Genomic DNA, 24068 nt, shown 5'->3' with positions numbered 1-24068 from the left:
TTAGTAGGAGTGTCATGTGCATTGGGAGTTTGCCGGCAGAGGAGCTTAACGAAGTTTCTTGTGGCTGCAACCTTGTGTAGCTCTTTCGGTACTTACGCGAAGGGGTAGTTGGGGGGAGGTACGTGGTCCTAGGATTTATTTCAAGTTTCCAGTGGCACGTTCCACAGGAAGTCAGCCGTAAAACAGTTGACAGATTGGCAACCAAATAAGTAATGCGTATGTGAACGAAAAAAAGGATAATCACTGGGGAATGTTTGTGTTTTCTAAAGGGCCTGTAAATGTGTTGCAGCTTAAAAAGCAGACAGTTGATTTGTTTGATGATAGAAGATGTAGTTTATTAAATACTTTAAACTGAATAAGAAATACTCGTACTAGAACGCCCTTAGTACTAAGAAACCCTGCAAAAAGTAGGTATTGAAATTTTCTCTTTTTTGTGGCCAAATTTCGTGCAGCCATGTTGCATCCCCGCATAAATCAGCATTTACGAGTAAAGTGTTTTCTATTTTTTAATTACTAGATGGATGCACTACGCTCGTAAATTGTGTGGGTGAGCCAGTTCCGCCGGGGAATTTCCCAACGCCCATGTGGCCGCCATAAAGACATCATTAATATGCCTCCGGCTGCACTGCGTCGCTCTGTCCCCCGGGAAGAGAAACGATCGGCAAAGGAGCTGATGGCGTGTGTCCTGCGGGAATGGACCCTGGCCATTTCGCTCCCGGATGTGTCATCGTCGTAAGCCAAGATGTGCGTATCCTCCACGGAATCCTCCCCAGCGGACGACTCGTAAATATTTATAATGCATTGAAGCTGAAGGGGCGGCGACTTCGGCTATAAATTTATAGAGTGCAACATTTTTTGCTCTATATGCTACAACTGTGGTCAAGAATATAGTTGTGGTTGCATTCAAAATTAAATGTTTTATTCTTATTCCTGATTAGAATGACCAGCCAAATCAATCTGATAGCAACATTTTTCTCAGTGCCTTGCAGTACTTGTGCCCAGAAGAATATGGGTGTAATGAAATATGTATTTAGACATTAACTTGATTAATGAACTCGATGTATCTATTTTGAACGTTTCAATATCCTGGCAAACTTAAATAAGACCACTAAAAAAATCGGCAGACGTGGTAGTTTGACATCAAGGATCCCCCCAGCCAGGATAAACAAACGTAAAAAATGGCAGCACATAAATGTGGGCAGACCAAGTTTATACGGTCAAGTATCCGCGTGGACCAACTCGAGTTGTGAAAGTTGTGAATGTTGGCTACGCGTGCTAAATGTAATTCAATACACCGCCTTACATAATGCATTCGAGATGACTAAAGTTTTTTTGTTCCGTTGACACTTGATCATTAATTATATTTGCGCGTGGCGGGGCATCGTTTATATGGAATTGAATCAATACATAACAGCTTAAGTGGCAACACATATATAATCGCACATCCACATGCCAGCAAAGCAATCGCCTAAGACTGGCAACCTAATTGATTAACGACTCTGCAGGCCTGGTGCGGATGTGGGCGTGGATGTGGACGCGGATGTGGGTTGGATTAATCCAAATACCAAGGAAACTTTCGCCACAAGCCGCTCAATTTGCTTTATTAAATTGTCATCTATGGCTTGGCTTAAGTCATACCAGGCCGAAAATTTCGGTCAGCAATTGCGAGATGATTAGAAAGCCCTTGGGCGGAAGTGGAAGTGGGCGTGGCGCTCTTGGCATGACTCTTTTTTGTTGCCAAGCGCTTATCATTTATCGCAATGAGTTTTCGCTGTATTTCCGAAGATATTTTCTCGGAAACTCGACAGGGGTACACGTTAACTAATAGATTCAGCTTTATTTTAAGAGTAAGCTGGTATCACCAAGTAAAATGTTTTATTATTATTACATATGTACATATATGGAATGATCTGTATAATTTAATATTTTTCATGTCAAACAAACAAACATAAAACTGTAACTTTTTATAGCTGCTCATATTATGCAAAGAGCTTTTGAATTTCATCCCACATGCTGAACATACATATCTGTTTTGTGCGAATATGAACCAAGTGCATATTTAATGTTTAACTTAAAGGAAAGCATTTCTGTAGCATACTTTTTTGGTGGCACTGATTTTAATCAGCTTAATGGCATGGTTGCGTAATTGGTTAATTTGATATTGATGGTTGGCAATTGCTGTCGGTTACATAATAAATATAAAATTAATATTCCTTTCTCTTGGGAGATGTAGGCGCATGTGTAAGTTTCGTTTAAGAGCCGTAAATCAGTGCGCGGCAATGTAAAACTCCACTCGACATGGAAATTGTAGACTCTATAAGTCGAGACAATTTAGGAAAAAATTAATAACATTTTATTTACTAATATAAATAAATCAAATTAAATTTTAAGGTAAAAAACAATACATAGATATAGATACTATAGTTTTCCTTCCAAAACGGTTGTATATTTTTTTCAGTGTACTTGTGAGTATTTCCCTCAGATGTGTGTGTGTGTGTTCCAAATGATTTATGAAATGGACAGCAGTTTGTGGCGGCAGTCGGAGGACTGAGGTCAGCGGGATACAAAATGCAAATGTGCAGCAAAAACGAAATGAAAGCGAAAATAAACACAACAGCCAAAGTAACAGTAAACAGTGGAAAAACTTAGGGAAAAGCGATGGCAAAAACAAAAGCACAGCCTGCGGCTTGTATTCCGTAAAGCGGAAATAATGGCTTAAGTTTGCTTACGCTTCTGCTTACGTTATAAATTACAATGATTGACGTCTCGTGTGGCGGGCTCCACGGCTTTAATTATGCCTGAAATATAACGATACTATTTATTTTGAGCGTTGAGCGTTGAATCGATATGGGAAAATAAATTTATCACTATCATCGCTTTGCTTTAAGCTCCCACCGATCGGTTCTAACTTTAACTCCAAGTTGCGAGACATTTTCTTTTTTTGCAGATTACATCATTTTTATAATTTGTTCAAAAAATAATATTCAGCTTGGGATGCCATTTGATTGGACACCAAAATACGAGAAAATCGAGGCACAACATTCATTATTTGGATAATTTTTAGCATTTCTATGGCCAAAACTTGACCTGAGCCTTGCCACCCACATGCGATGTACAGCAATCGCATATTGACAGAACCAGGCATTCACAGATGTACAAAAACCGAGAGCAATTAGAAGGCATCATGGCAAGCCCACAGCCTCGAGTGGTTCCTTTCTTTTTTGTGGAAAGCCAATGGGTTGTGACACATATTGCAGGGCGTAATTGGAAACCAGCAGGCCAGAATGAAGCTTCAAGTTCCTGAACTTAAAGTTTCCAAAAGTGCTTCAAAGTACTCAGTATAAGCAGAAGAATTTAAGAGAACCATTTGATTATTTGTATTTTATAAAAACACTTAGATCCCATTAGTAGATGTCATGTTTACTCTACTGTGATATCTTATTTAATGCCATACACTTCTGCTGACCTCGATTAATTTAAGAAGTGGACACCTATCAAGTCCTGAAATTTCAACAGCTTTCCACACAGATTCACAATCTCGCTCAGCTTATTTATTCATCTGGCAAATGTCTTTCGGCCTTGGGCTCATTGCTATCAGCAGTGCATAAAAATATATATTCGTACATTTTCATGTTTGCCAGCTCTCAAATCTTGAATCTCACAAATGAATTTTCGGGGCCACTTTTGTCACAAATTATAATGTGTTGTAATTTGGTTTAATGCACTCGCAGTGAGAGCCAAACTGGTGCCGCCCAGCACGAGAGTCCTTTATGGCCACCCTCAAGGCTTAAACTGCGGCATTGCTCATACGCAGCGTGGGCCAGGGACATTTTCGACAGACAGCCAGCTTTCACTTTAAGCCACTAGCATGGTGTTTGCATTTCATGCAGCTGAACAAGGTGATCTGATTGGCATTTAGTTCATTCCACAGTTGATACAATTAAAATTGCATACAGATTGGCCCAATTGAGAACCAAAATCAAAAGTAAGCTAATGGAATTTAAAATATCTAATTAATAAAGCAATTCCCTTCATACAAGTGTAATTTTGACGTTAACCCAATTTATGTGTAAAGAATTAATAATGCAATTAACTTAATTCGAGTGGATAACTTAATTTTAAACATTGGCATATTTCAAATTATTGGGTTAATATGAATTAAAATGAAATAAGGTAAGAACTAAAGCATAAGTAGTGGCACGTATGTAATAACAGCTTTCTCAGTAGGGCTAAGTTAATAAAATCTTGATACAATTGAATCCGTTCAATAAAGTATCTGAGTATCTAAGCACTTGGATATTTTAAACCAGCTCGTTCAAAACTCTTGTCGCATTGAACGAATGTAGGACTATGAAGAACATGCTGAAGCATCCTTATGTCTGCAGTATTTTTGTCCTGCATCGGACACGTGTTTCCTCTTCTTGGATTTCAATGCACAATCCTGGCATCCATTCTCGTTTCTCAATCTCGTCTGAGCCGTTTAACTCGTGGCACGAGCGAATAATTGTCCGAAGCATTTGTGAAAGTCTCTATGGCAATAGAAATTTGCCTAGTATTTATGAATCTCTGCATCCTTATTTGTAAAACAGCAAAACGTTTCAATTCTGCTTAGCATTCATAAGCTGCTGAAATGCAACAGAGAGCTTTCGAGTTCAGCTTGTTGTTTCCCCAGCCTGTCCATCACTCACCACTCAAAGGAGATTATGCTGGGATCGAGTTCAAGGGTCATCGAGGGTATATGGGTCGGAAGAATCACAATACTGGCATAAAACGATTTAAGAACCGACTTTTATGGTTATTTGCCTAAAACTGAAAATGAAATGATTACTTGTTGGATTCAATTCGTACGTGTACATAATAAAAGAGGTATATTTTCATGATGTCCAGCAGGGTGAAAACTGCTCGAGTTTTCCACGGATATTTTCCAGCACCAGGGGCATTCGGAAAGTGGCAGCAGTTCCTGAAGAGAGCAATCCATTCTGGGCAAATAATTGCGCCTTGCGACCCAGCTGATGATGCTATCTGTGGATGATTTATTCGGTGATAGGGGATAATTTAAAGTTTCCCCATTGTCTGCGGCCAGTTGGGGCTTCGTTTTCGCTTTAATATGGTTAAAGCAACTGTCGATGGCCCGAAGTGTTAGTTGTGGCTACAGGCCAGGCTTGATTAGCATATAAATCAAGTGGATTTGTTTCATTCATTACTTCTGGGCAGCCCCACGACTCGAGGTATTAATTAGGGAAAACTGGCGCAGGCCCCAGGGATCGAGAAATTTACTTGGCCTTGTAAACTTAATAAAAAAGTTTCGGACTTGGTTCCTTTTTTTCTTTTTCTTGGGTTTGGAGTCAGGGGTGGAAAAGAAAGCAGCATTGAGTTCAGCAAACTTTGTGCTTAAAATTTCATTTGTTACTGTAGCTCTCGATGTCTGGCGTTTGAAATTCGCCTGTTTTTGTTTTTCCTTCGACTCGGAAAAAAAGAAAATGCATTCTTTTCGAATCCATCCACATCTATCAATGTACATTTAAGCCCAATACTTGAACAAATTGAGATCTAGGCAAATGGAAAAATCCGAAGCACTTTCCACTCGAGCAAATTGGGAAGGCTTCGTGTGCACTTGCCCACTTACCAAAAACTCTTGCCAGGTAAAACAGAAAAACATAAACATTTTGTAAACCCAGTTTAGGCAGACAGGCGACAAGTGTTTTCAGGTGAATTGAAAATAGGATTAAACTTTCCAACTAACCACACAGTTTTGGATTCGAATTTAAGATTTCGTGAGCTTGTTAAAATGTTCATCAGAACTCTTTTATACATTTTAAGCCCAATTTAATTTTGTATTTGGTTCTCAACTAAATGCTCAAGCACTCAAAGTGGCATTATCAAAAATACACAAAATGGCACTTATTTCCGTATACATGTTAATTAATTCCACCAAATATGCCAGCATAAGTATCGTGTAAACTCTTCCTTATTTACAGGCGGAAATTTGAAAAATCGCGTTTGGTGCTCGGGTGGAGAGCACAAAACTCGCTCGTTAGCTTTTGATTTGCCCCTCAGGCAGCTCAGCCATAAATTCAGCCACAAATTCAGCTCGTTTGCCAATTTGCGTTGCTTTTTTAAAGTCGCCGAGGAGGAGGAAAGCGGGTACTGCACACTTCTGACCGGCGGCCATTCAACACGGACCCGTCCAAAGAGCCAGGGAAATCCGTTAAATGCTCGCTGTCCCGGGGCGCAGTTGCCGCAGGGACAAGAGATTTAATGAATTTATGTCAAGGTGCGGCGCAATCCGGGATTCTGGCTCCGGCATCGGCTTTGGCTTCAGCTTTGGCTTTGGAGCCGGACAAGTGTCGGATTTGTGGGGCAGCTTAAAAGGCGCTCCTTCAAGGCGACAGCGTTATCAACAATGGAGCTGAATGCCATTTTAATTGGCGCAGCGGGACAAGCCAAATGACAGCCGTTGGCAAGCACTGAGAAAAATATCCATCTTGAAATACAGTTTGTATCTGTGCTAGACAATAATGTTAAATTTTCAAGGATGACTTAACTTAAACTGAATATTTGCTCAGAAATAGGTGTTTAAGAAAAGTTCTGATCTCTAAGTAATAAATTATTTTATTTCGTGTCCGTGTGAAAAGCCGAAAATACGTCGACACCAACGGAAGTGACTCCCCTGGGAGAGAAAGTGGGTGGCGCCACTGGGTGGTTGCCCCAAGGAACTGCCGTCGCATTCACCGCCTGACTTGGCCTTCGCTCATTGCGCACAATTAAAAGTTATCCGCGACGTTTGCCACGCCACGCAACCACAACTTGGTCCTCGACCAATCCCGTCTCCTACATTCCAAATAACAAATGTGCAAAAGTTTAGTGAATTAAATGCGTCGCCGATGACATTTTCCCGGGGAGTCGTTGCCGACAGCTGAAAAGTTAAAAAGCCGGCACCAAGACACCCAGACACCCGAAGGAAACTTTCAATTGATTCCGACAGCCTCGTAGCCCAAACTGCTTAAAACTAATCTAGTTCTGGGCCCGAAAGCGTTTCGCTTGCGGTTCTTCGCTGCAACTTACAGGCCATAAGTTTGGGGGCAAAAGGTCAAGGTTGACTTCCCAAAGAGAAAGATTTAATCCTAAATAGCATGTCTAATTTTAGACTCTCTGTTATGGAATATATTAGTGAACTAACTAACTCAATGAAAGTGGATGCTTTGTTTACATAATCAATTTCCTTTAAAGTTTTCCACTCAAAAACCTAATACCCACCTGAATTAAACATGAATTTGGCCCTAAATAAGACTTTCCAAAAGAGTGGATGTCAACTTCTTGGCCTCAACAAATATGGTATACAGCAGTGGCTAAAGACAATCGACACGATCATATTCGATGGAAACGGTGTCCTGTGGAGCCACGACAAGGTCCTTGAAAATGCAGCCGAAACATTCAACGCACTTCGTGCCATGGGAAAGAAGGCCTTTATTTGCACCAATAATTCAGTGACTTCGGTCGAGGGCATCTGCAAGTATGCTCAGGAAATGGGTTTCTTGGTGGCCAAGGATGAGATCCTTTCCTCGGTCCAGACCTTAGCCAAATTTATGAAGGAGAAAAGCTTTAACAAAAAGTGCTACGTAGTGGGCGGCCAGGGAATCGTCGATGAACTGAAGTTGGTGGGAATCGAGTCCTTGCCCTTGGATCATTCCTCTCTGCAGGGCTTCTCTATGCCAGATCACATCCACAGTATCTTCTTGGATCCCAATGTGGGTGCTGTGGTCGTGGGATCTGACAAGGATTTTAATACGATCAAGCTGACAAAGGCGTGTTGCTATCTCAAAGACAGCGAGGTAATGTTTGTGGCCACAAGTCGCGATGCGGCACTTCCGGCGGCTCCAGGACGAATGGTTCCTTCCGCCGGAGTGATGGTGGCTGCCATTCAGGCGGCCAGTCAACGGATGCCCTTCACCTGTGGAAAACCCAATCCGTACATGTGCATCGACTTGATGCAAAAGGGAGTTATTCAGCCGGACAGGACTTTGATTATAGGAGACACGTGAGTGATATTTAAAATAGGTTTATTTTAAGATTAATATTTGGTTTTGCCTGCCACTTCACAGCATGTGCACAGATATCCTTTTGGGCTACAAGTGTGGTTTCCAGACTCTTTTGGTGGGCACCGGAGTTAACAGCTATCAGGATGCCATTGAGGCTCAGGGATCTAAGGCTCCATTACTATATCAGCAAGTTCCTGATCTATATGTGCCCAAACTATCCAATTTGTTGCCCTTTTTATCTTCTCGACATAGATAATTTGTATGGATTTCCAATAAAATCAATAGTTGGGTCATAATTTTGTTTTAAAATATTACTGGAACTCGATCAAAGCTTCTGCTAGTTTTTACTCAACACACAGACTAGAGAAACACTGGATCCGATCGGGAAGCTATGTTCAAGCATACTTTCACAGATTTGACCAAGTTGCCGAAGCAACAGGTTCGCCAATGGCTATCCTCGTTCGAATCCGTGATCCATGATGCTGATGGAGTCCTTTGGCACTTCTCGAAGGCAATTGACGGAGCTGTGGATACTTTCAATTACTTGAACACCACCGGCCGAAAGACTTTTATAATCTCTAACAATTCGGAGATTTCGAGGCAGGAGATGGCCGATAAGGCTCAAGGTTTTGGTATAGAGATCAAGGAGGATAATGTGCTGACTTCGTCCTTTTCGTGTGCCAATTTCCTGGCTGTCAAAAACTTCCAGAAGAAGGTTTTCGTCATGGGCGAGAAAGGAGTTCATTTTGAGCTGGAAAAATTTGGCATTTGCTCCCTGAAAATGTCCGAAAAGCTGGAGAAGCCCATGCACGAGTTCGTCACTGAGTTGGAACTGGATCCCGATGTGGGAGCAGTGATTGTGGGCCGGGATGAGGGCTTCAACATGGCTAAGCTGGTTCGAACCGGCAGCTATCTGCTGAATCCCGATGTCATTTTCCTCGGCACCTGTTTGGATGCCGCCTATCCCATCGGAAACAACCGGGTGATGGTGGGCGCCGGTGCCACCTTGGCTGCCATGAAAGCCTATACCGGAAGGTCGCCGCTGGTGCTAGGAAAACCCAATCCCTGGATGGCGTCTACACTCATGAAGTCCGGGGCCATAAAGCCGGAAACCACACTAATGGTGGGCGATACGTAAGTGGTTATAACATATATTGTTTGTAATTCCTCATATCTTAATAAAAATATTCCCTCTTAGACTGCAGACGGATATGCACTTCGCTTCCAACTGTGGTTTCCAATCCCTGATGGTTGGCAGTGGTGTGAACACCCCGAAGGAAGTGCAGCAGATCATCGAGGAGGGTGACCCCAAGAAGAAGGTCATGGTGCCGGATACCTACCTTCCCAGCCTGGGCCACATGCTGGAGTTTCTCTGCTAGACCGCATACAAATTGTAAATTATCATTGCCAACAAATTCTGCATAAAATCAATACCACAAAGGCCGCCTGACACGGCCTGTCTTCAATGTCACCCACAAATCTGGTCCTTTTCCTCTCCTTTGCCGGGTATTTCGGTCCCTCGTCAAATGTCGCACACTTGCAGTCCCAAAAGCAACAATACGAATGCTGAACTGAATATATCCACGGTTCGACACTTCATCGCCATCGCCATCGCCATCGTCGTCGTCGTCGTGGTCGACAGATGCGGTCTGGGCTGCTGCTCGTCATCACTCGAAAAATCCACTTGTCTGAATTTGCACTGAAGTATATGAGAAAAGAGCAATTGCCTCACAATTTGTATACATTTAAACAATTATTAAAAACGTTACCATTCAAATGATTTAAACTTATTAAGCTATATGTATAGTTAGGAATAAAAAAATATTTGAAATATAATTTTATTGATATTTTTTCGAGTGCATCTCCTTTAAGCTGGCAGTCGAAATGGCTGCCATGGACACGCCCCCTCTGGCGTGTTTAAAACGCTTTTCGTCGCCAGACATTTTCTGGAGCCACATATAAAATATATGGGCCACAAAACGTGTGGCATACTTAGCGGCGTCGCAAAGTGTGTTTTCACATCCTATTGTCCTTTTTTTCTTGGTCCTTTTGGCGGGGCAGCGATAGGTGTCAGTTCAGCATGTTTCCAAGTTATTGAATGTCACAATTTGTAAATATTGTCTATTTATATTCGTCTATTTGTGTGTTTTCAGCTGTTCTTTGTGAGTCAATGTGGAAATAATGTGAAGCTCATGTCGAGTGGGCTTTGTATTTTCTATGGATTTTTTTTAATATTACTATGCTGGCTTTCTTGGCACTTAAAGTTGAATCAGCTTTTTGTTTAGGCTTCAAACTATGTTTACTTATTGCGCTTATCAATACAATTGATTTGAACTTGTCATTGATGAATATGGATGAGGAAACTATACATTAAAGTATATATTTGTCATATAAAGGAAATCGTTTTATCCCCTTGAAACCCATTAAACCTTCTACACCTCGCGTTCTTATTAAAGGGAGTAATTTATATTCGATTTTTCTTGTCCTTGCTGCCATAGTCAATTCCAAATGTTGAGCATTGTTTACAGAGAACTGTTTGTTTTCTGCCTGTGACATCTGCCCATCCAATTGTCAACTAACCAATGAAGAAGTGGGACTGCGTTGCCCTGTAATTGAGGGCTGTTCAAAGCTAATTATGCGAGTGTTTCCGGTAATGGAGGCATACAGATGCACTGCCAGAAAACTGTCTTATTTATAAAATTTCAACCAAATTTGCAAACATTTTAGAAGCTTAGTCTAGTGGTTTTCAATCCGCATTTAATGTAATTTTTTTGTACGGAGCTAATTTACCTCCAAAGTTAAGTCCAGAATAATTCAGAGTTTTTCCGCAGTATGTAGTGTGTGTGGGGTGGGGGAAAAAAGTTAGAAATGAAGCGAAATTTCCGTGGTCGGGTACACTTGGCACTAACGTTCAGATCCCGGGTGTGGATAGCTGTCAGGACGCCTCCGGCTCCCCACGTCATTGTCATTCCGGCGGATAAAGTGGGGCCTGGGGAATTTAGTTGTGTATTAGATGGCGAACAAGTGCCCCTTGTTACGCGGCATCACGATGCCCGATGTTTGGCATTGTTTGCCATTGTCTTCGACTTTCGTCCTGTCGTCCTTGCGCCAGGAGAGCAAGCAGTGCGAAGTTTGTGAACTTGGAATTCCGGCGAATCACATGGCCAACATTAATTAAAATTTTGACGCTGCACAGCTTCGATGTTTTGGACAAAAGACGGCTAATTAATTAGCAAACAGCGCGACAGGGTCAACACTTTGTCATCGATGCCTCGCGTCCAGCTGAGAAAAAGCCAGAAAACTGTTTGTCGTTTGTCAAAGACTCAATCCAAGGCCCATCGCCACTTGGAGCCCGAATAATGATAATCCCAGCAGCATCAAAAACGCATCAAACTGTTAGGGCGACACCAGCGACAAAGTCATCAGCAGAAATATTTACTCGGGGTCGTCGGGGCCATGGTGTTGACATTATCCGGAGCTGATTTATTATCGCCCAGCGTGGTGACACTTCACTGCTGGCAGAAACAATAGAGTTTTCCTCGGCGCCTTTGTTTTTGGCACTCACAAAAGGATCCGAATCGCTAAGCCCGAGGCATTAAAGTATTTCATGAGGTTTGCCAGATCCTGTGCAACTCATACCTCTAATTATGTGCTTACCTTTGGAGTTCTCACTGAGGTGGCAGATAAAAACGATTTGATATATTAACTAGTCTGATTCAAACTTCCTGCCTCAGATACTCAGCGTTCTGTCAACATTTCGAAAAAAGAGTACTTTGGATAGATAAAATCACAGTGCCTGACTGATATTACCAATTAAAGTTATTGGACGACTCAACTGGCAATTTTTCTCAATTAGTTGTTTCCGAAAGCAGAGCTTTCCATATAATTTGGGTATATTAAAACCATATATTAGCAACAGAGCACGAATGGGTGTATGCCAGTTTCAGGAAACATGCAATAATATCCACTTTAAATGGGTTGTGCATTTGTTGGCGCCCCTTGTTCCAATTATTTGCCGTTATCTCGGATCGGTTTATATCCCCATTATTAGGTTGGGGCTCACGTGCGGACCGTAATTCACCACGGCGGGTTGGCACCTGGGCAAGTCGACTTTGCTGCCATACCACCCACCCCCTCTGTGCGTGTGTGTTTGTATCTTATTGTTATGGTTATTATTATTTAAATTCCTTTGTGAGCCTGTCGAGCATTATTACCGGCTTCCCGACTGTCTTGACTAAAGTCGACATCCTGCCAACGTGCTTAGCATAAGATACGCAAATGCGCCAGGACCTTCACCTCCTCTGCCCTCCTCCTCCGCCGACCAATCGTTTCTAATCTCCCCGGGTTTAGATTTCCCGAGAACCGAGATTTTCCCATCGGCCTGACACTGCGCTGGCAATTATCCGACAGGACCCGGCCAAATTGAATTGCAAGTGGCCGTCTTAAGTGCTCGTTATCATTTTCCAAACTGCGTCTGGCTAGTAAACTTTGCCTATTATGGCGGCTGTGGTAATTGCGGTGCAAAATCTGAAAATCAATGCAAATCATGCCCACCGAATGGGCTAATATATTCGCACACTAAAAGCATTTCGGATTTCTCATCATCATTTATTTGCACAATCGTTGAATTTGTTTAAATTAGTTTCGATTACGTATTCGCTAAGACTATACAATATTAAAGCTAATCTAGATCTAGTTGAATTAAGGTATATTTTTATTAGGAAAAGGGGAAACTAAATCATTGGTTTTCTATTTATAGAATTGATTAAAGTGTTGAAGAATTGCTGCTGAATTATAAGAATAAAGGAGAAGCTTTACAATTTATTATAATACATTATTATTGTTTTTCATCATCAAATTTCTCAAAACAATAACTTAGTATCCCCTTTCCTGGACTTCAATTGAAATCTAAATCTCTTTGGTTTTCGTTTATGCTTGGCATACTAGATCATAAGTATATACATAACTCTTAAAAGTATTTACACAGTGTATTGGGTATTATATATTTTATGGGACAAGGAGCAGTAAAAATAATTCGTTTGTGAACACCTGAAAATGTCTTTTTCCTTTGTTGTTTATTATTGTTGCATTTGCTGTTAAATTGAGCTACTTGAGTTTTTCGGGCGACTAAATAATGCTGGCAAACTTTTGAGCTGACTGAACTTTGAGCGGCATTTTAAAAACTTTCTGACAAGTTGACAGATTGCCCGGCCTTTGTATATTTGGACCCGAAGAACCCCAGTTTCCGGGAAAGTGTGAGGAAAATCGAAAAGTTCGGGAAACCCAAATCAGCCAAAGAAAAGGAAAATCATTCATCAAGTTCGGCCGAGAAATGCGTCGTAAAGGATATTTAATTAGAGGCAGCTAAAGTTTACGCTAATAAATAAAAGTTCGGACAAAGGCCAGTAGAAAGTGAAACGATATTGGGTTCGAGAAAGTTTCGATGACTAATTTAGTGCGAAATTGATACAAATTCAATTCATTGAACCGGTGAAATGATAGGAAAACGTTGGGAAAACAATATCAAAACTCTCAGTCTAAGAAACTATTTTCTTCAGCCTGGCCGCCACTGAAACTAACTTTCTTAAAATCTATATCAACGAGTTAAGTTCTGGAGGAGTAGTAGAGAAATTGGGGAAGGAAACATTTAACGCTTATCACAAGTAACGCAACGCTTGGAGCGCATAGTTTATGCCTTCTGTACAAACTATAGTAGTACTTAGTAGCTACACCTCCGGTCAAAATATTAGCATTCTCGGGCACTCATGCCAGCTTGAAAATGTTTATATTAAATTTAGAAAGCTACGTTCACCTTTAATAACAGAATAATTATTTACCCAAAATCGCATTCATCGTTTTTTTAGATTTGATTATTTAAAATTCGTGAAATTCACCAAATTATTTAAAGTAATTAATTTTTTTTATAATATATTATTAAGATTGGAAATCATATCTCCTTTAAAATCCCAATGTTACATTTGCCAATTTTAAAGAAATGCTACTACTATTTTGACCACAGCTGTTTGTTAAACCCTATTTCCGTGTCTATTCCTATTTACAAGACTGGTGCTCTAAGTCAACCTCTTCCCTGTGAACCCTTCTAAGCGTTTTCACCCGAACACAATCTCAGAATCCGGAGGAGACGTGTCCCAGTTTTTTGCTGTCCGGCAGGGTCCAGTCGTAACCAATAGAAGTGTTGTTATTGGTTGTTGAATTGGTTGTGGATGCGGATCTCTGCATTTCGCGGGCGGGAAAGTAGACCACTGGACCAGGCGAGGGAGCTCGATTCCGCTTGATCTTGACCAGGCCGGGTGATCCAGAGACCTGGGTCAGTCGGACATTGTTGAGGGAATTATTGCCACCGCCACCACCGCATCCCCCACCGCCTGGTCCTCCGGTGGCCACCAGGTAGGTGGTGGTGGTGCTCCGCTGGGTGCCGTGCCTCGAGAAGCGGCCGGAGGATCGGTGGTTCAGAGTTCCATCGCCGTTGTTCGATATGGAGCTCTCGTAGTGGATAAGATCCGGTTGGTCACGACTCAGGCGGCGCTTGAAAAAAATGAGTAAAAAAATGCGCTTGAACTTTTCGCCGAAGATGATGTAGATGAGGAAGTTGACGCTGCTATTGATGGTGATCAGTAGATTGGAGATCTTCGTTATTTTATGATCGATGGTGCTGTAGAAGGCCTCGGATATATTGAGCACCAGCGGTAGAAAGTTGAGCATAAAGAACACTATCACCACGCACAGCAGCATTGTGGCCAATCCGATCTCCCTTTTCTCTGATCTGGATAACCTCTGGCGCTCCCTATTAGCCCTCTTCACCTGCCTGTATATCAGGCAATTTAGTATGGCTAGGGTGAGAAAGGGTATGATATAGTTCACTATCAGGTAGCACCAGTGTATGTATATGTTGATGTAGGTCTCCGATCTCCTCAGTCTCGAAGGTCTCACGCAGTGGAGTATAACATCCTTGCCCGGTTCGGGATAGGTGACAGTCAGGACCTCCCAGAATCTGGGCATATTGTAGGCCAACGAGAAGCACACACAAACTATGAAGTATATCTTAGCTCTTCCGTAGGTGCAGAGTGCCCTCGCTTTCAGAGGATGGCAAACGGCAACATATCTCTCTAAGGTCACCGTAAATGTCATATATATACTAGCTGTCTGGGCTATCATGCCTATAGGGAATACCGCCGGCGATATAAACGGATATACGTAGTTGTAGTAGCCGAAGAAGTGACCCGTATACGGATATATGCTGGGTATTCCGAACAGCAGGATGGAGGTGATAATCAGCACCGTATCGCAGCGGGCCAAGCCGGTGAGCAAGTAGTTGATACTGGATCTCATCTGCGGCCGGGAGAGGATTATCATGGATATTATGTTGCCCAGGATGCCGAGGACGCCAACGATATTTATCAGTACTCCGCACACCCAGAACTCAATGCGATTGTTCTCCAGCAGTGGGTTGTACACATCCTCGCAGATTCGCGTCCAATTCGGATCGGGATCTAGGTCCAAGTCCTCGTAGTGCGGATATTGCAGATCAGTTTGCACCTCCGTGTGGTTGAGGACGATGTGCAGAGTGGGTTGGCTATTGTTCTGCGGAAACAGATCGTAGCGAACCGTTGGGCCCTCGGTGGCCATCGCACTGGCCAGGAACTCATCGTCGCTGATGGGTCCTCCGTAATCGTAGTCCGTGGGCGGTGGTGGCATTACTCCCGGCGAGGGTAGCTCCAGGCGGAGCAGGAGCCGCGCAACCGCTGCACCACTCATGGCTCCCGGAGTCTACTGACCCACTTCCCCGATGCGTAAGCCTAACCCTACTCGAATCGTGGGCGTAGCATTTAGGCAGCCGACGGGTAACTTTCGCACGAACATCAATTCTGCGGCCACAGGTCGGATACTTATTGTTGCACGGTTCAGGGGTCACGAGCACCTGATGACGATGTCCTTTGTCCTGTCTTCCACCCGGCGCCGTCGACACTTTAAGCTGCAAAATAGGAAATGAAAAATGGAAGGTCATTTTAAACAAGGTTGCCAGCTAGCACTGAAATACACATTTTTAAAGGAGGTAATTTATAAAGGGAAGCCTTTGGACTTTATTTAATGTGATTATAAATGTATATAATTTGTATCACTGAAGTTGCATCTTTCAAGCTTATTTTTATGGATGAAGTTTATGGATTTTGAAGTAACGGAATTATTATAATTGGCAGTAACTTTTGTGCTTGAGAAAGGTAACTTAGGTTATATCGATTAACAACAAGAAGCTTCTCCCCTGTTTCCCCAAACAAACTTATTTGCGTGGCTGTTGGTGGGGAACTAAGTAAGATATATGTATTCTTTCCGGAGACCTAAAACATTTTCTGTGCTCATTATAAATGCCTTTGGTGTCAATTGCTGGCCTCCTGCTCCTGTTGTTTTAAAGGAAGCCTAATTGATGCCTGCTTTCACAGGTAAATTTGTAACAATTAGTTCTATAATTAGAACAAGGTTATTACGTTTCAAAATGATTTGGCCATTTGTTGAGCTCTTGGCTTCGTCTAGAGTTTAATTTTCTGAAAATTAACTATTCCAAGATGCCGGAGGATGGGCGCGTTAAGATATCCCTTAGGAATTTTCTATAACAATTTTCCAAAGGGGGATTCCAATAAGTGCGAGAGGAATGCGAACATTTAAAGGGAAATCCAAATACACAGAAACGTTGAATTCTATTTTAGATTTAGTTAAATAATATCAGCTCTTGGATACTGCAAAAACATATATTTTTGAACGCATTCATATCACTTTTTGATCATATAAAAATTATCTGGCTATAAATATAATCATGTTGTTACTATCAGTTTGTCAGTTTTGATACCACATGCACTATGTTTAACAACACAGAACGTAATCTCTACTATTAGGGCTAACAAAGTAGCCCATTAGTCGGAATCATTTTCGTGTCCGGAAAAGGATGGCCCTAATTGCCATTGAAATTGGTTTTTGCCGCATAAAGCGTGTCGGCTTCTATTGGCCGTTATCCTTTAATGAAGGTCCTATGTTTGTCACACTCTAATGATTTAATTCACTTTATTTGTTCTCGGCCCTTATCGAATTGTCTGGCAACAAGTGTGGCCACTAAATCATTTAAGGGTTTTTGCGCCGCACTAAATACGTCGTTGCCACGTGTAAATATCACGAATTCCCACACCGCCGCGCCCATTGAATGTCACAGTTTTGACACATCAATCAAGCTTAAGTGGCCAAAATCGAAATCGGAACTCACCCACACGCACCCACGAACCATTTGGCCAGCAAACAAAGGCACAGATATACCAAGAATTGGGCCAAAATGCGAGCAGAGACTGATATCTCATCCAGTGGCCAAGCAAATCAGTCAACACACGCCCATATAATATTGTATCTTTAACAGGGTACTGACTAAAAAATTCAGTAGATCCTATTAAACAACATTGAAATATTCAGTTCATTAGAAAATATATTATTTTGAGTGTTCTTAAAAAGATTGTTTTTTCGTTAATGCAAATAGAACAGAAATGTCAGAATGTTGTTTAATGTGCTTTAATTATATTATAACTCTTTTCCCCCAGTCGGCATAAGCAGGACTTCTGTGCGACTTATTCCCTCTGCTGCATAAGGAAATCAATATACATTCCCATGCCGAAAATAATTGTGAATCAATGCTGACGTCATTTACGACCAGGTTAGTGAAACAAAGAGTACGGCAATTGCTGTTGCTGATTATATGATACATGTAATTGTGGCCCTGGGTGTTTTTGTGATGTTTGTGGTCGTGCTCAGTTAACCGCAGAGTGCAGAAAACCAGAATGAATGGGCTGGTGGTGGTGGTGGGTGTATAGAGGGCAAAGGGCGCACACGTTGCGTATGCGTGATATTTGGTGAATTTGCGTTTGTTATCTCTGTGCAGCAGCAGCATTTTGATTAACTGAAGTGTCCGCTGCAGTTGTTTGCATGTTAAGTGGTCAGCGATTTGCGGTCATTGGAATGCAGGTGTCGTTGAGCACTGACCCATCCACGTCCATTGGGTTTCATTGTTTCGACCCTGGGCTCCTAATGCGATTATCTCAATTAGAGGCGAGAATTGAAGTGCTTTCGTGGAACTTTCGCCTCCGGCAGCAGCAGCAACTGTCCGGGCAATTATAAGGGCAATTATCTTTAATGCCTCTGACCCTTTTTGCCATTGCTGACGGCCTGCACGTGTTCTGCTTTAGTTACCCTGCCTCCGTGTGACTCACACATTTACTTTTTACGCCCCTGACATTGGTAAATCGCCCACACGAAAATGACTTTTTTTCCCAGTTTGGCCAAAAAAAATATTGTCGATCCTAGCCAGCAATTTTTCCTCACAGCTGGCTCACAGCAGTTTTGGTATTCGGAATGCCCAGCCACTTGCTTTTTGTCACGCGGAAAAAGGAAAACAGAGGCTTTTTCAGTTTCACTGCCTTTTGCTCTTTGTTACTGTGGTAGGCGTTTTTTATCGGCTTTTGTTGTTTCACATGTTCTCCAGGAAAAACAAACAACATCAAAGAGCGTTTCGAGCAGGATGAGTACTCTCGAATGTCCTGTCCATATTTTTGGAATACCTTAATTAGGTTGAAATGGGCAAGTACCAATATAATTTAAGATTGTATTTGTATGTAATATTGTAACTTAATTTGTACTATGTTGCAATGCTTTTCATTTGGTAAGGATGTATTCCAGTAAAGCAGACATTTGATCTGCAACTAAATCGAAGCGAACATAAATTTCAATTCCAGTGACTAGAACAATCCGCAGTTTGGGCAAACCGCTTTTTACAGCTTTCTGAATGGCTGAAAGAACCATAAATACAGCTCGGATTACGCGGCTTAACCACTGAAAGCTGACTGAAATCTACATGCCAGCCATCCGAAAAAACTTTAAACCCTTAAGCTCCTTCAAAAAAAAAAAAAAAAAGAACTGAGGGCAGTTGTGTGAACTTTGACTGAGCCGCACGATTTTTCCAGTTAAGGTATAATCGGTTTTTCCAATTTTTCCATTTTTAGTTTCAAGTGCTGGCCATGCAACTCGTAATGCTAATTGCACTTTTAAGTGTCGAAGCAATTAAATCAAATGTGGATAATTGAGTTGGATTTTATTTACAGCCGTGTGTTTTATGGCCAAATCAATGCCAGGATAAATAGAACAGACACGTCGCATCCTTTCACTTTTCATGTTGAGCGACAAATAGTTTCAATTAATGTTTCATTCTGTGAGCGGCATTAAGCTTAATTATTCAAAAAGCAATTTGCATGTGGAATGCTTCTTCGCCAACCGTTTTCCTCTTTGTTTTCCCATTTCTCTAGTTTTCTTTTGTTTGATTTCCATGAGTGCATTTGGCTTGGTGTGGAAAATCCATGTTTAGTTTGGGCGCCAGATTGTCTGGATTGTGTCATTTCCATTTGGCTGGGATTTTGGCATGTGCTCAGCAGATTTGTATTTCCCATTTAAGTGGGTTGATTGAAACGAATGTTAACATGGTATTGATGGCTTAACAGGTGGTAACTATTAATTAAGGGCGTAACGAATTGCAGGCATAAATACCTTGGCTATGCAATTAATTAGGCAAATTGGATCGAAGCAAGTTGTAAACATTTGTTAATTTGGCTGATTTGACGCTTCATTTAATATGAATTGTATGCCTATACATTACTGCTTAAAAAAATAATAATTAATAATATTCCAAGGACCTTTATACTTTTTATTAAATCAAGAAACACGTGGATAGCTATAGAAATGTTTAAGATACAAGATTTATTTGTTCAACGAGCACTAACCATTCTAACAATAAAACAAAAAATTAGAGAGAAAAACACACGAAGAACCCCTATAAATCGACACCATACTTCTTGCCATATTTCATTCGACGGCTGGCATTTTTGCCGAATTTATTTAATTAAGCAGCTTAAGTATATTAACTTATGGTTGCCTTCCACTTTTCCATTGTGATTCCGTGTGCCAGCGGAATTCGTTATACTTATAGACATACAGCATTGGATTTAGTGTTTTCTGAACGCAAAACTTATAGAACCGCGAACCGCTTAGCCGCATGTTGAGCATATAAAGCCAAATAAAAAATAAAACATATAAAAGTCAAAGAATCTGGTTGGCGGCATGAAATGAAAACACAAAATTATAATTATTATATTTCGCAGCGAAAGAGAGAGAAGCGAGCTCTTTGCGATTTATTTTTAGTTGACAGTTTCAAGGCTTTTGCTCTCGACAATCTGGCAGACGGAACCAAAGGAAAGCGCTAAGAAATACAAAAATGCGACTTTACTCAAAACCAGGGGTGCCGTGAATGTCCAGCCTGGTTTTGTTTGGTTCACCCCGCTGTCACTTGCATATTTCTCTTGCAATTTCGTTTTAATGAGCATCCTGCCGAGCTCTTGGCTATTCCGAAAGGCATTCAGCCAGCTCTACTAATTGCCGGAATTCGCACAATTTGATTGCTCAATGGCCAGGTGCCGAATGCTCTCCATGGAACAACTGATTTATGCACCAACGCCTTCTTCTTTGTTACTCTTCACCACAAGAAAAAATTAAATTTCCACGTTTCATTAACAAAAATATACCTCTGAAAAGCATTCATAAGAAAATGGCTAGTTTTTTGAAAAACATCGATGTCAAAAAACTTTGAAAATATTTAAATAAACTATGGAATAGGATAGGCAACTGCTATGTGAATATCTTTCCGTGTAATCTACAATTTTTCTCCTTAATAGCTGACGCGGTTGTTTTCCTGAATGGCTGCGTTTAAGGTAAATAATCGCTGCATTGTTGCCTGCAGAGTACCACGCGGCGTATACTTAATCATTGCGACATTAAGTAGCAGCGAGGGGGGAAAGGGCTCAAGATCTATTTGCCTACAGCATTTAACCCAAGGCCAACGAAATCCAGTGCGGCTGCTATTTGTTTTCCCTCCAAGTCAGAGTTATTCCACCTTCCTACTTGTTTTTACTTTCCAGCTGGCGTGGAAACAAATTTGCAACATTTAGTAAATTAATATGCACTGTGTGGGCAAAGAAAGTGCATGTGAATAAATTTGAATGGCGGCACCTGTACAAATATATATAAGGCTAACAAAAAGATGCATGCAAATTTACTTTACGAGCATCCTGTATTTATTTAAGGCCAAGAAATTCTGGAGAAACTTTATTAGTACTTCTCACTGTAATCTTTCCATCATCTCTTATTAGGTTTCTGCTTTTAATTAAAATTTAAATCTTGAGAACTTAGTGCCCTGCATACCTGCCCAAAAGTTTCAGCAAACAAAGTTTGGCAACAAAACAGCTAGACAAAATGGTAATAAAGTAGTTTAATAAGGCAATTAAAGCCCAAGGCAGCTATATTAGATCGACTGCTGGTTCGAAAGTTATTCAGCTTTATACATGTTGTCTATCTTTTGAAGAAAACAAAAACAACTATATATTCTCCAAACAACGAGGCCTCGTTAGGAATTGCTTTCCGAGGCAATAACTCGACAAAAATGAAGTAATATTAAAATTCTTCTTGAATTGTTAAAATAAATGTAGTTACACAGAGTCAGCTTGTTTGTTAGAGTTCTTTTCTTTATTTCCACTTAAATTAAATTGTATTTCCAGCCAGGTAAAATCGATTTAGTGCTGTGCATAAGAGGTGTAACGCACTTGTTCTGCATTGTTGCAAAATTATATAGAATTCGATGAGGGGCTGTGTAATATTTTGTATACAATAAAGAACTCTTTTCAAGATGTTTTCTTTAGAATTCGTGTGTTATAATAAAAACGAGAAACTGAAGAAGCCACTTTCAATGAAACTTTCTGGGATATTGAGTATGTTGGAGCGATTGCATCTCACGGATGACTCGGCGCTCGGTGGAGGAGAGTCCTTCTCCATTATTTTCGCCAGACAATAAAAATGCCTTTATGGAATATTTTCACTTGACAAGCCACATGGGAGGTTCCCAGCGCAATAAATTAATCTTTTTAATATTCAACATGCTGTGGCTTATCGACATGGAAATCATGAGGATTTTCCACACCCAAGGATGCTAATAAAAAAGCCACTTGACATTTTGCTTTCTTAAGGAAAACGCATGTTTTATGACACACGTTTGCCGTTTTGTTTTTGTTTCCTTTGGCTGTTTTCTTAATGGGCTTATTAAGACTTATTTGCTTACCTTGGGAATTTAATTTACAACACGAGTGTGTGTGCAAGATATTCGCATATTCCCATTTGCATATCTTGGCGGCGAGAATGTCAACAATCAATGCCAAGGGACGGTCGGAGCGATGGGGTTAATCAAATTGGAATGGAATGATCTGCGATTCGATTTTTTTTTTTGGTATTTTGGGCTGAGAGTTCTTGGCTTTCTCTGCGCTTTTCTCGGCGAAGATAATTTAGTAATTTGTTTTCACGTTCCGCCTCCGAAAAGAAATTTCTTCGGGGAGCTTTTTATCGATGCTGCTCACTCACACACACGCCAGAATATATTAAATATATTTATTTATAAATTAATGAGCTGCTGGCAGCCGATTTCACTTGATTATATACTTCGGAAGACATTATAAAAACACTTTCTCCGTTTGATTTTGAATAAACAAAACTTGGTTTTTATTTATTTGCTGAATATCAGTGCACTCTCACTCTCGTTTCAGGCACTCGCTCTCCCGTGCGTATGGGTGATATTTTTAAAATATCTCGAAATTCGTTTTCCGAACGCTTTTCCTGGCGCGAACGCGATGAATGCTGACTGCCAACTGTGCCGCCGAATTTTCCGCTTAAGTTTTCCGGCTTGCCGCCTGGCAACAATGTTGCATGTTGCCGGCTAGTCGATATGTTGCTACTGGGCATGCGCCGCGGAAATGTTGCTGCTTTTCCGGGCATTTTCATTCATAACGAAAACTGGCGCCGTCATTACTGCGACTTGCATGTTGCTGCAACACCGCCATGACCACTGCACCCAGTGAAAGTGTCCGCCTGTCTATTTATAAGGCAGCCAAATGTCGTAAGGCGAACAATCAAGTTTTATACCCTCTATAATGACCACAACGACCCAGTTTGTGTTTGTGGAATTGAGGAACGCCGATACACCCGTATATACACTACCCATGCCCACCGGAAATGCAGCACTAAGCTCGAATGGGTGGGGGTGAGTAAAATTTACTCGCTGCGTGGGTGGAAATCGCTCGAGGAAATTAATTTAATGTTTATTGTTTGGGCAGCCGACGAGCAGAGCGCAGCATTGTTTTCAGCGGAAGTGGGCGAAGGATAAGCCAAGTGGTTTTCGAAAGCGCCATCTCCAAATACCAATGTGGTGGGCAAAGTTTTTCCTGCCAGCGGTCGCAAGTCATTAAAGCATTCTAGTGGGATATTTTCCACATTAAACGAAATATAATAACAATTAAACTCTTTATTGTGGAAAGACATGTCATGAAATACGTATACCAGTATGTAATAGATATATTATTTTAAATCGCACTTATCTAGCTTGTCTTATGTATACTTTTTCAATACACTCTTCATATTTTACGATTCAATTTCTTTTCAAGTACCTAATTTATTTCGTTGTGTACTCGCGACTATGTGCCCTTTAAAGACCTATTGAACTATACCATTTTCTTCGATGACATTTTGAACTTTGCCTTGAATGATGGGCAACATCTGCTGTCACAAATGCGTTTATCAGACTTGGCAATAAATAATCATCCGACACTCAATGTGTTTATTTTCTAAGGTTTCAGTCAAAGTCTACGCACTTCGGAATCGCACTAAATTAAATTCCAGCTATTCTTTTGAATATTTCCTATACAATAATTCGTTGGCTTCCGAGGAAGCCCTCAAACTTGATCCGTTGGTGGCATGTGCCAGAGTTTAGGGGCATCTTCGCCGGCTGAAAAGCCAGGGAAAAGGCGGCGAAACTTGCAAAGCTCAGTTCAGAGACAACGCGGCGGATTACGGCTCGCTGATTTATTTTCCCTTTGGGTTTTTCTTCACTTTCCC

At 41.2% G+C, this 24068-nt stretch overlaps 3 protein-coding genes across 3 annotated transcripts; 2 read left to right on the top strand and 1 right to left on the bottom strand.

Annotated features, from left to right (window-relative positions):
• Positions 1-7205: 7205 nt before the first annotated feature.
• Positions 7206-8328, top strand: LOC6736546 (glycerol-3-phosphate phosphatase). The gene is made up of 2 exons (XM_002083380.4): positions 7206-8038; positions 8103-8328. Exons 1-2 carry the CDS (start codon positions 7269-7271, stop codon positions 8293-8295), a joined length of 963 nt encoding a protein of 320 aa, XP_002083416.1. The 5' UTR covers positions 7206-7268; the 3' UTR covers positions 8296-8328.
• Positions 8329-8366: 38 nt separating this feature from the next.
• Positions 8367-9510, top strand: LOC6736545 (chronophin). Its single transcript, XM_002083379.4, has 2 exons — positions 8367-9173; positions 9238-9510. Exons 1-2 carry the CDS (start codon positions 8431-8433, stop codon positions 9416-9418), a joined length of 924 nt encoding a protein of 307 aa, XP_002083415.1. The 5' UTR covers positions 8367-8430; the 3' UTR covers positions 9419-9510.
• Positions 9511-12633: 3123 nt separating this feature from the next.
• On the bottom strand, positions 12634-22843 carry LOC27206274 (FMRFamide receptor). Its single transcript, XM_016170723.3, has 2 exons — positions 22246-22843; positions 12634-16032 (listed from the first exon to the last, which is right to left on the bottom strand). Exon 2 carries the CDS (start codon positions 15813-15815, stop codon positions 14166-14168), a length of 1650 nt encoding a protein of 549 aa, XP_016030126.1. The 5' UTR covers positions 15816-16032; positions 22246-22843; the 3' UTR covers positions 12634-14165.
• Between the last annotated feature and the right edge of the window lie 1225 nt (positions 22844-24068).

The sequence above is a fragment of the Drosophila simulans genome, chromosome 3L, assembly GCF_016746395.2.
Source record: "Drosophila simulans strain w501 chromosome 3L, Prin_Dsim_3.1, whole genome shotgun sequence".
NCBI classification, from domain to species: domain Eukaryota; kingdom Metazoa; phylum Arthropoda; class Insecta; order Diptera; family Drosophilidae; genus Drosophila; species Drosophila simulans.
Note: the sequence above shows the minus strand (reverse complement) of the source record. Positions and strands in the feature narration are given on the sequence as shown.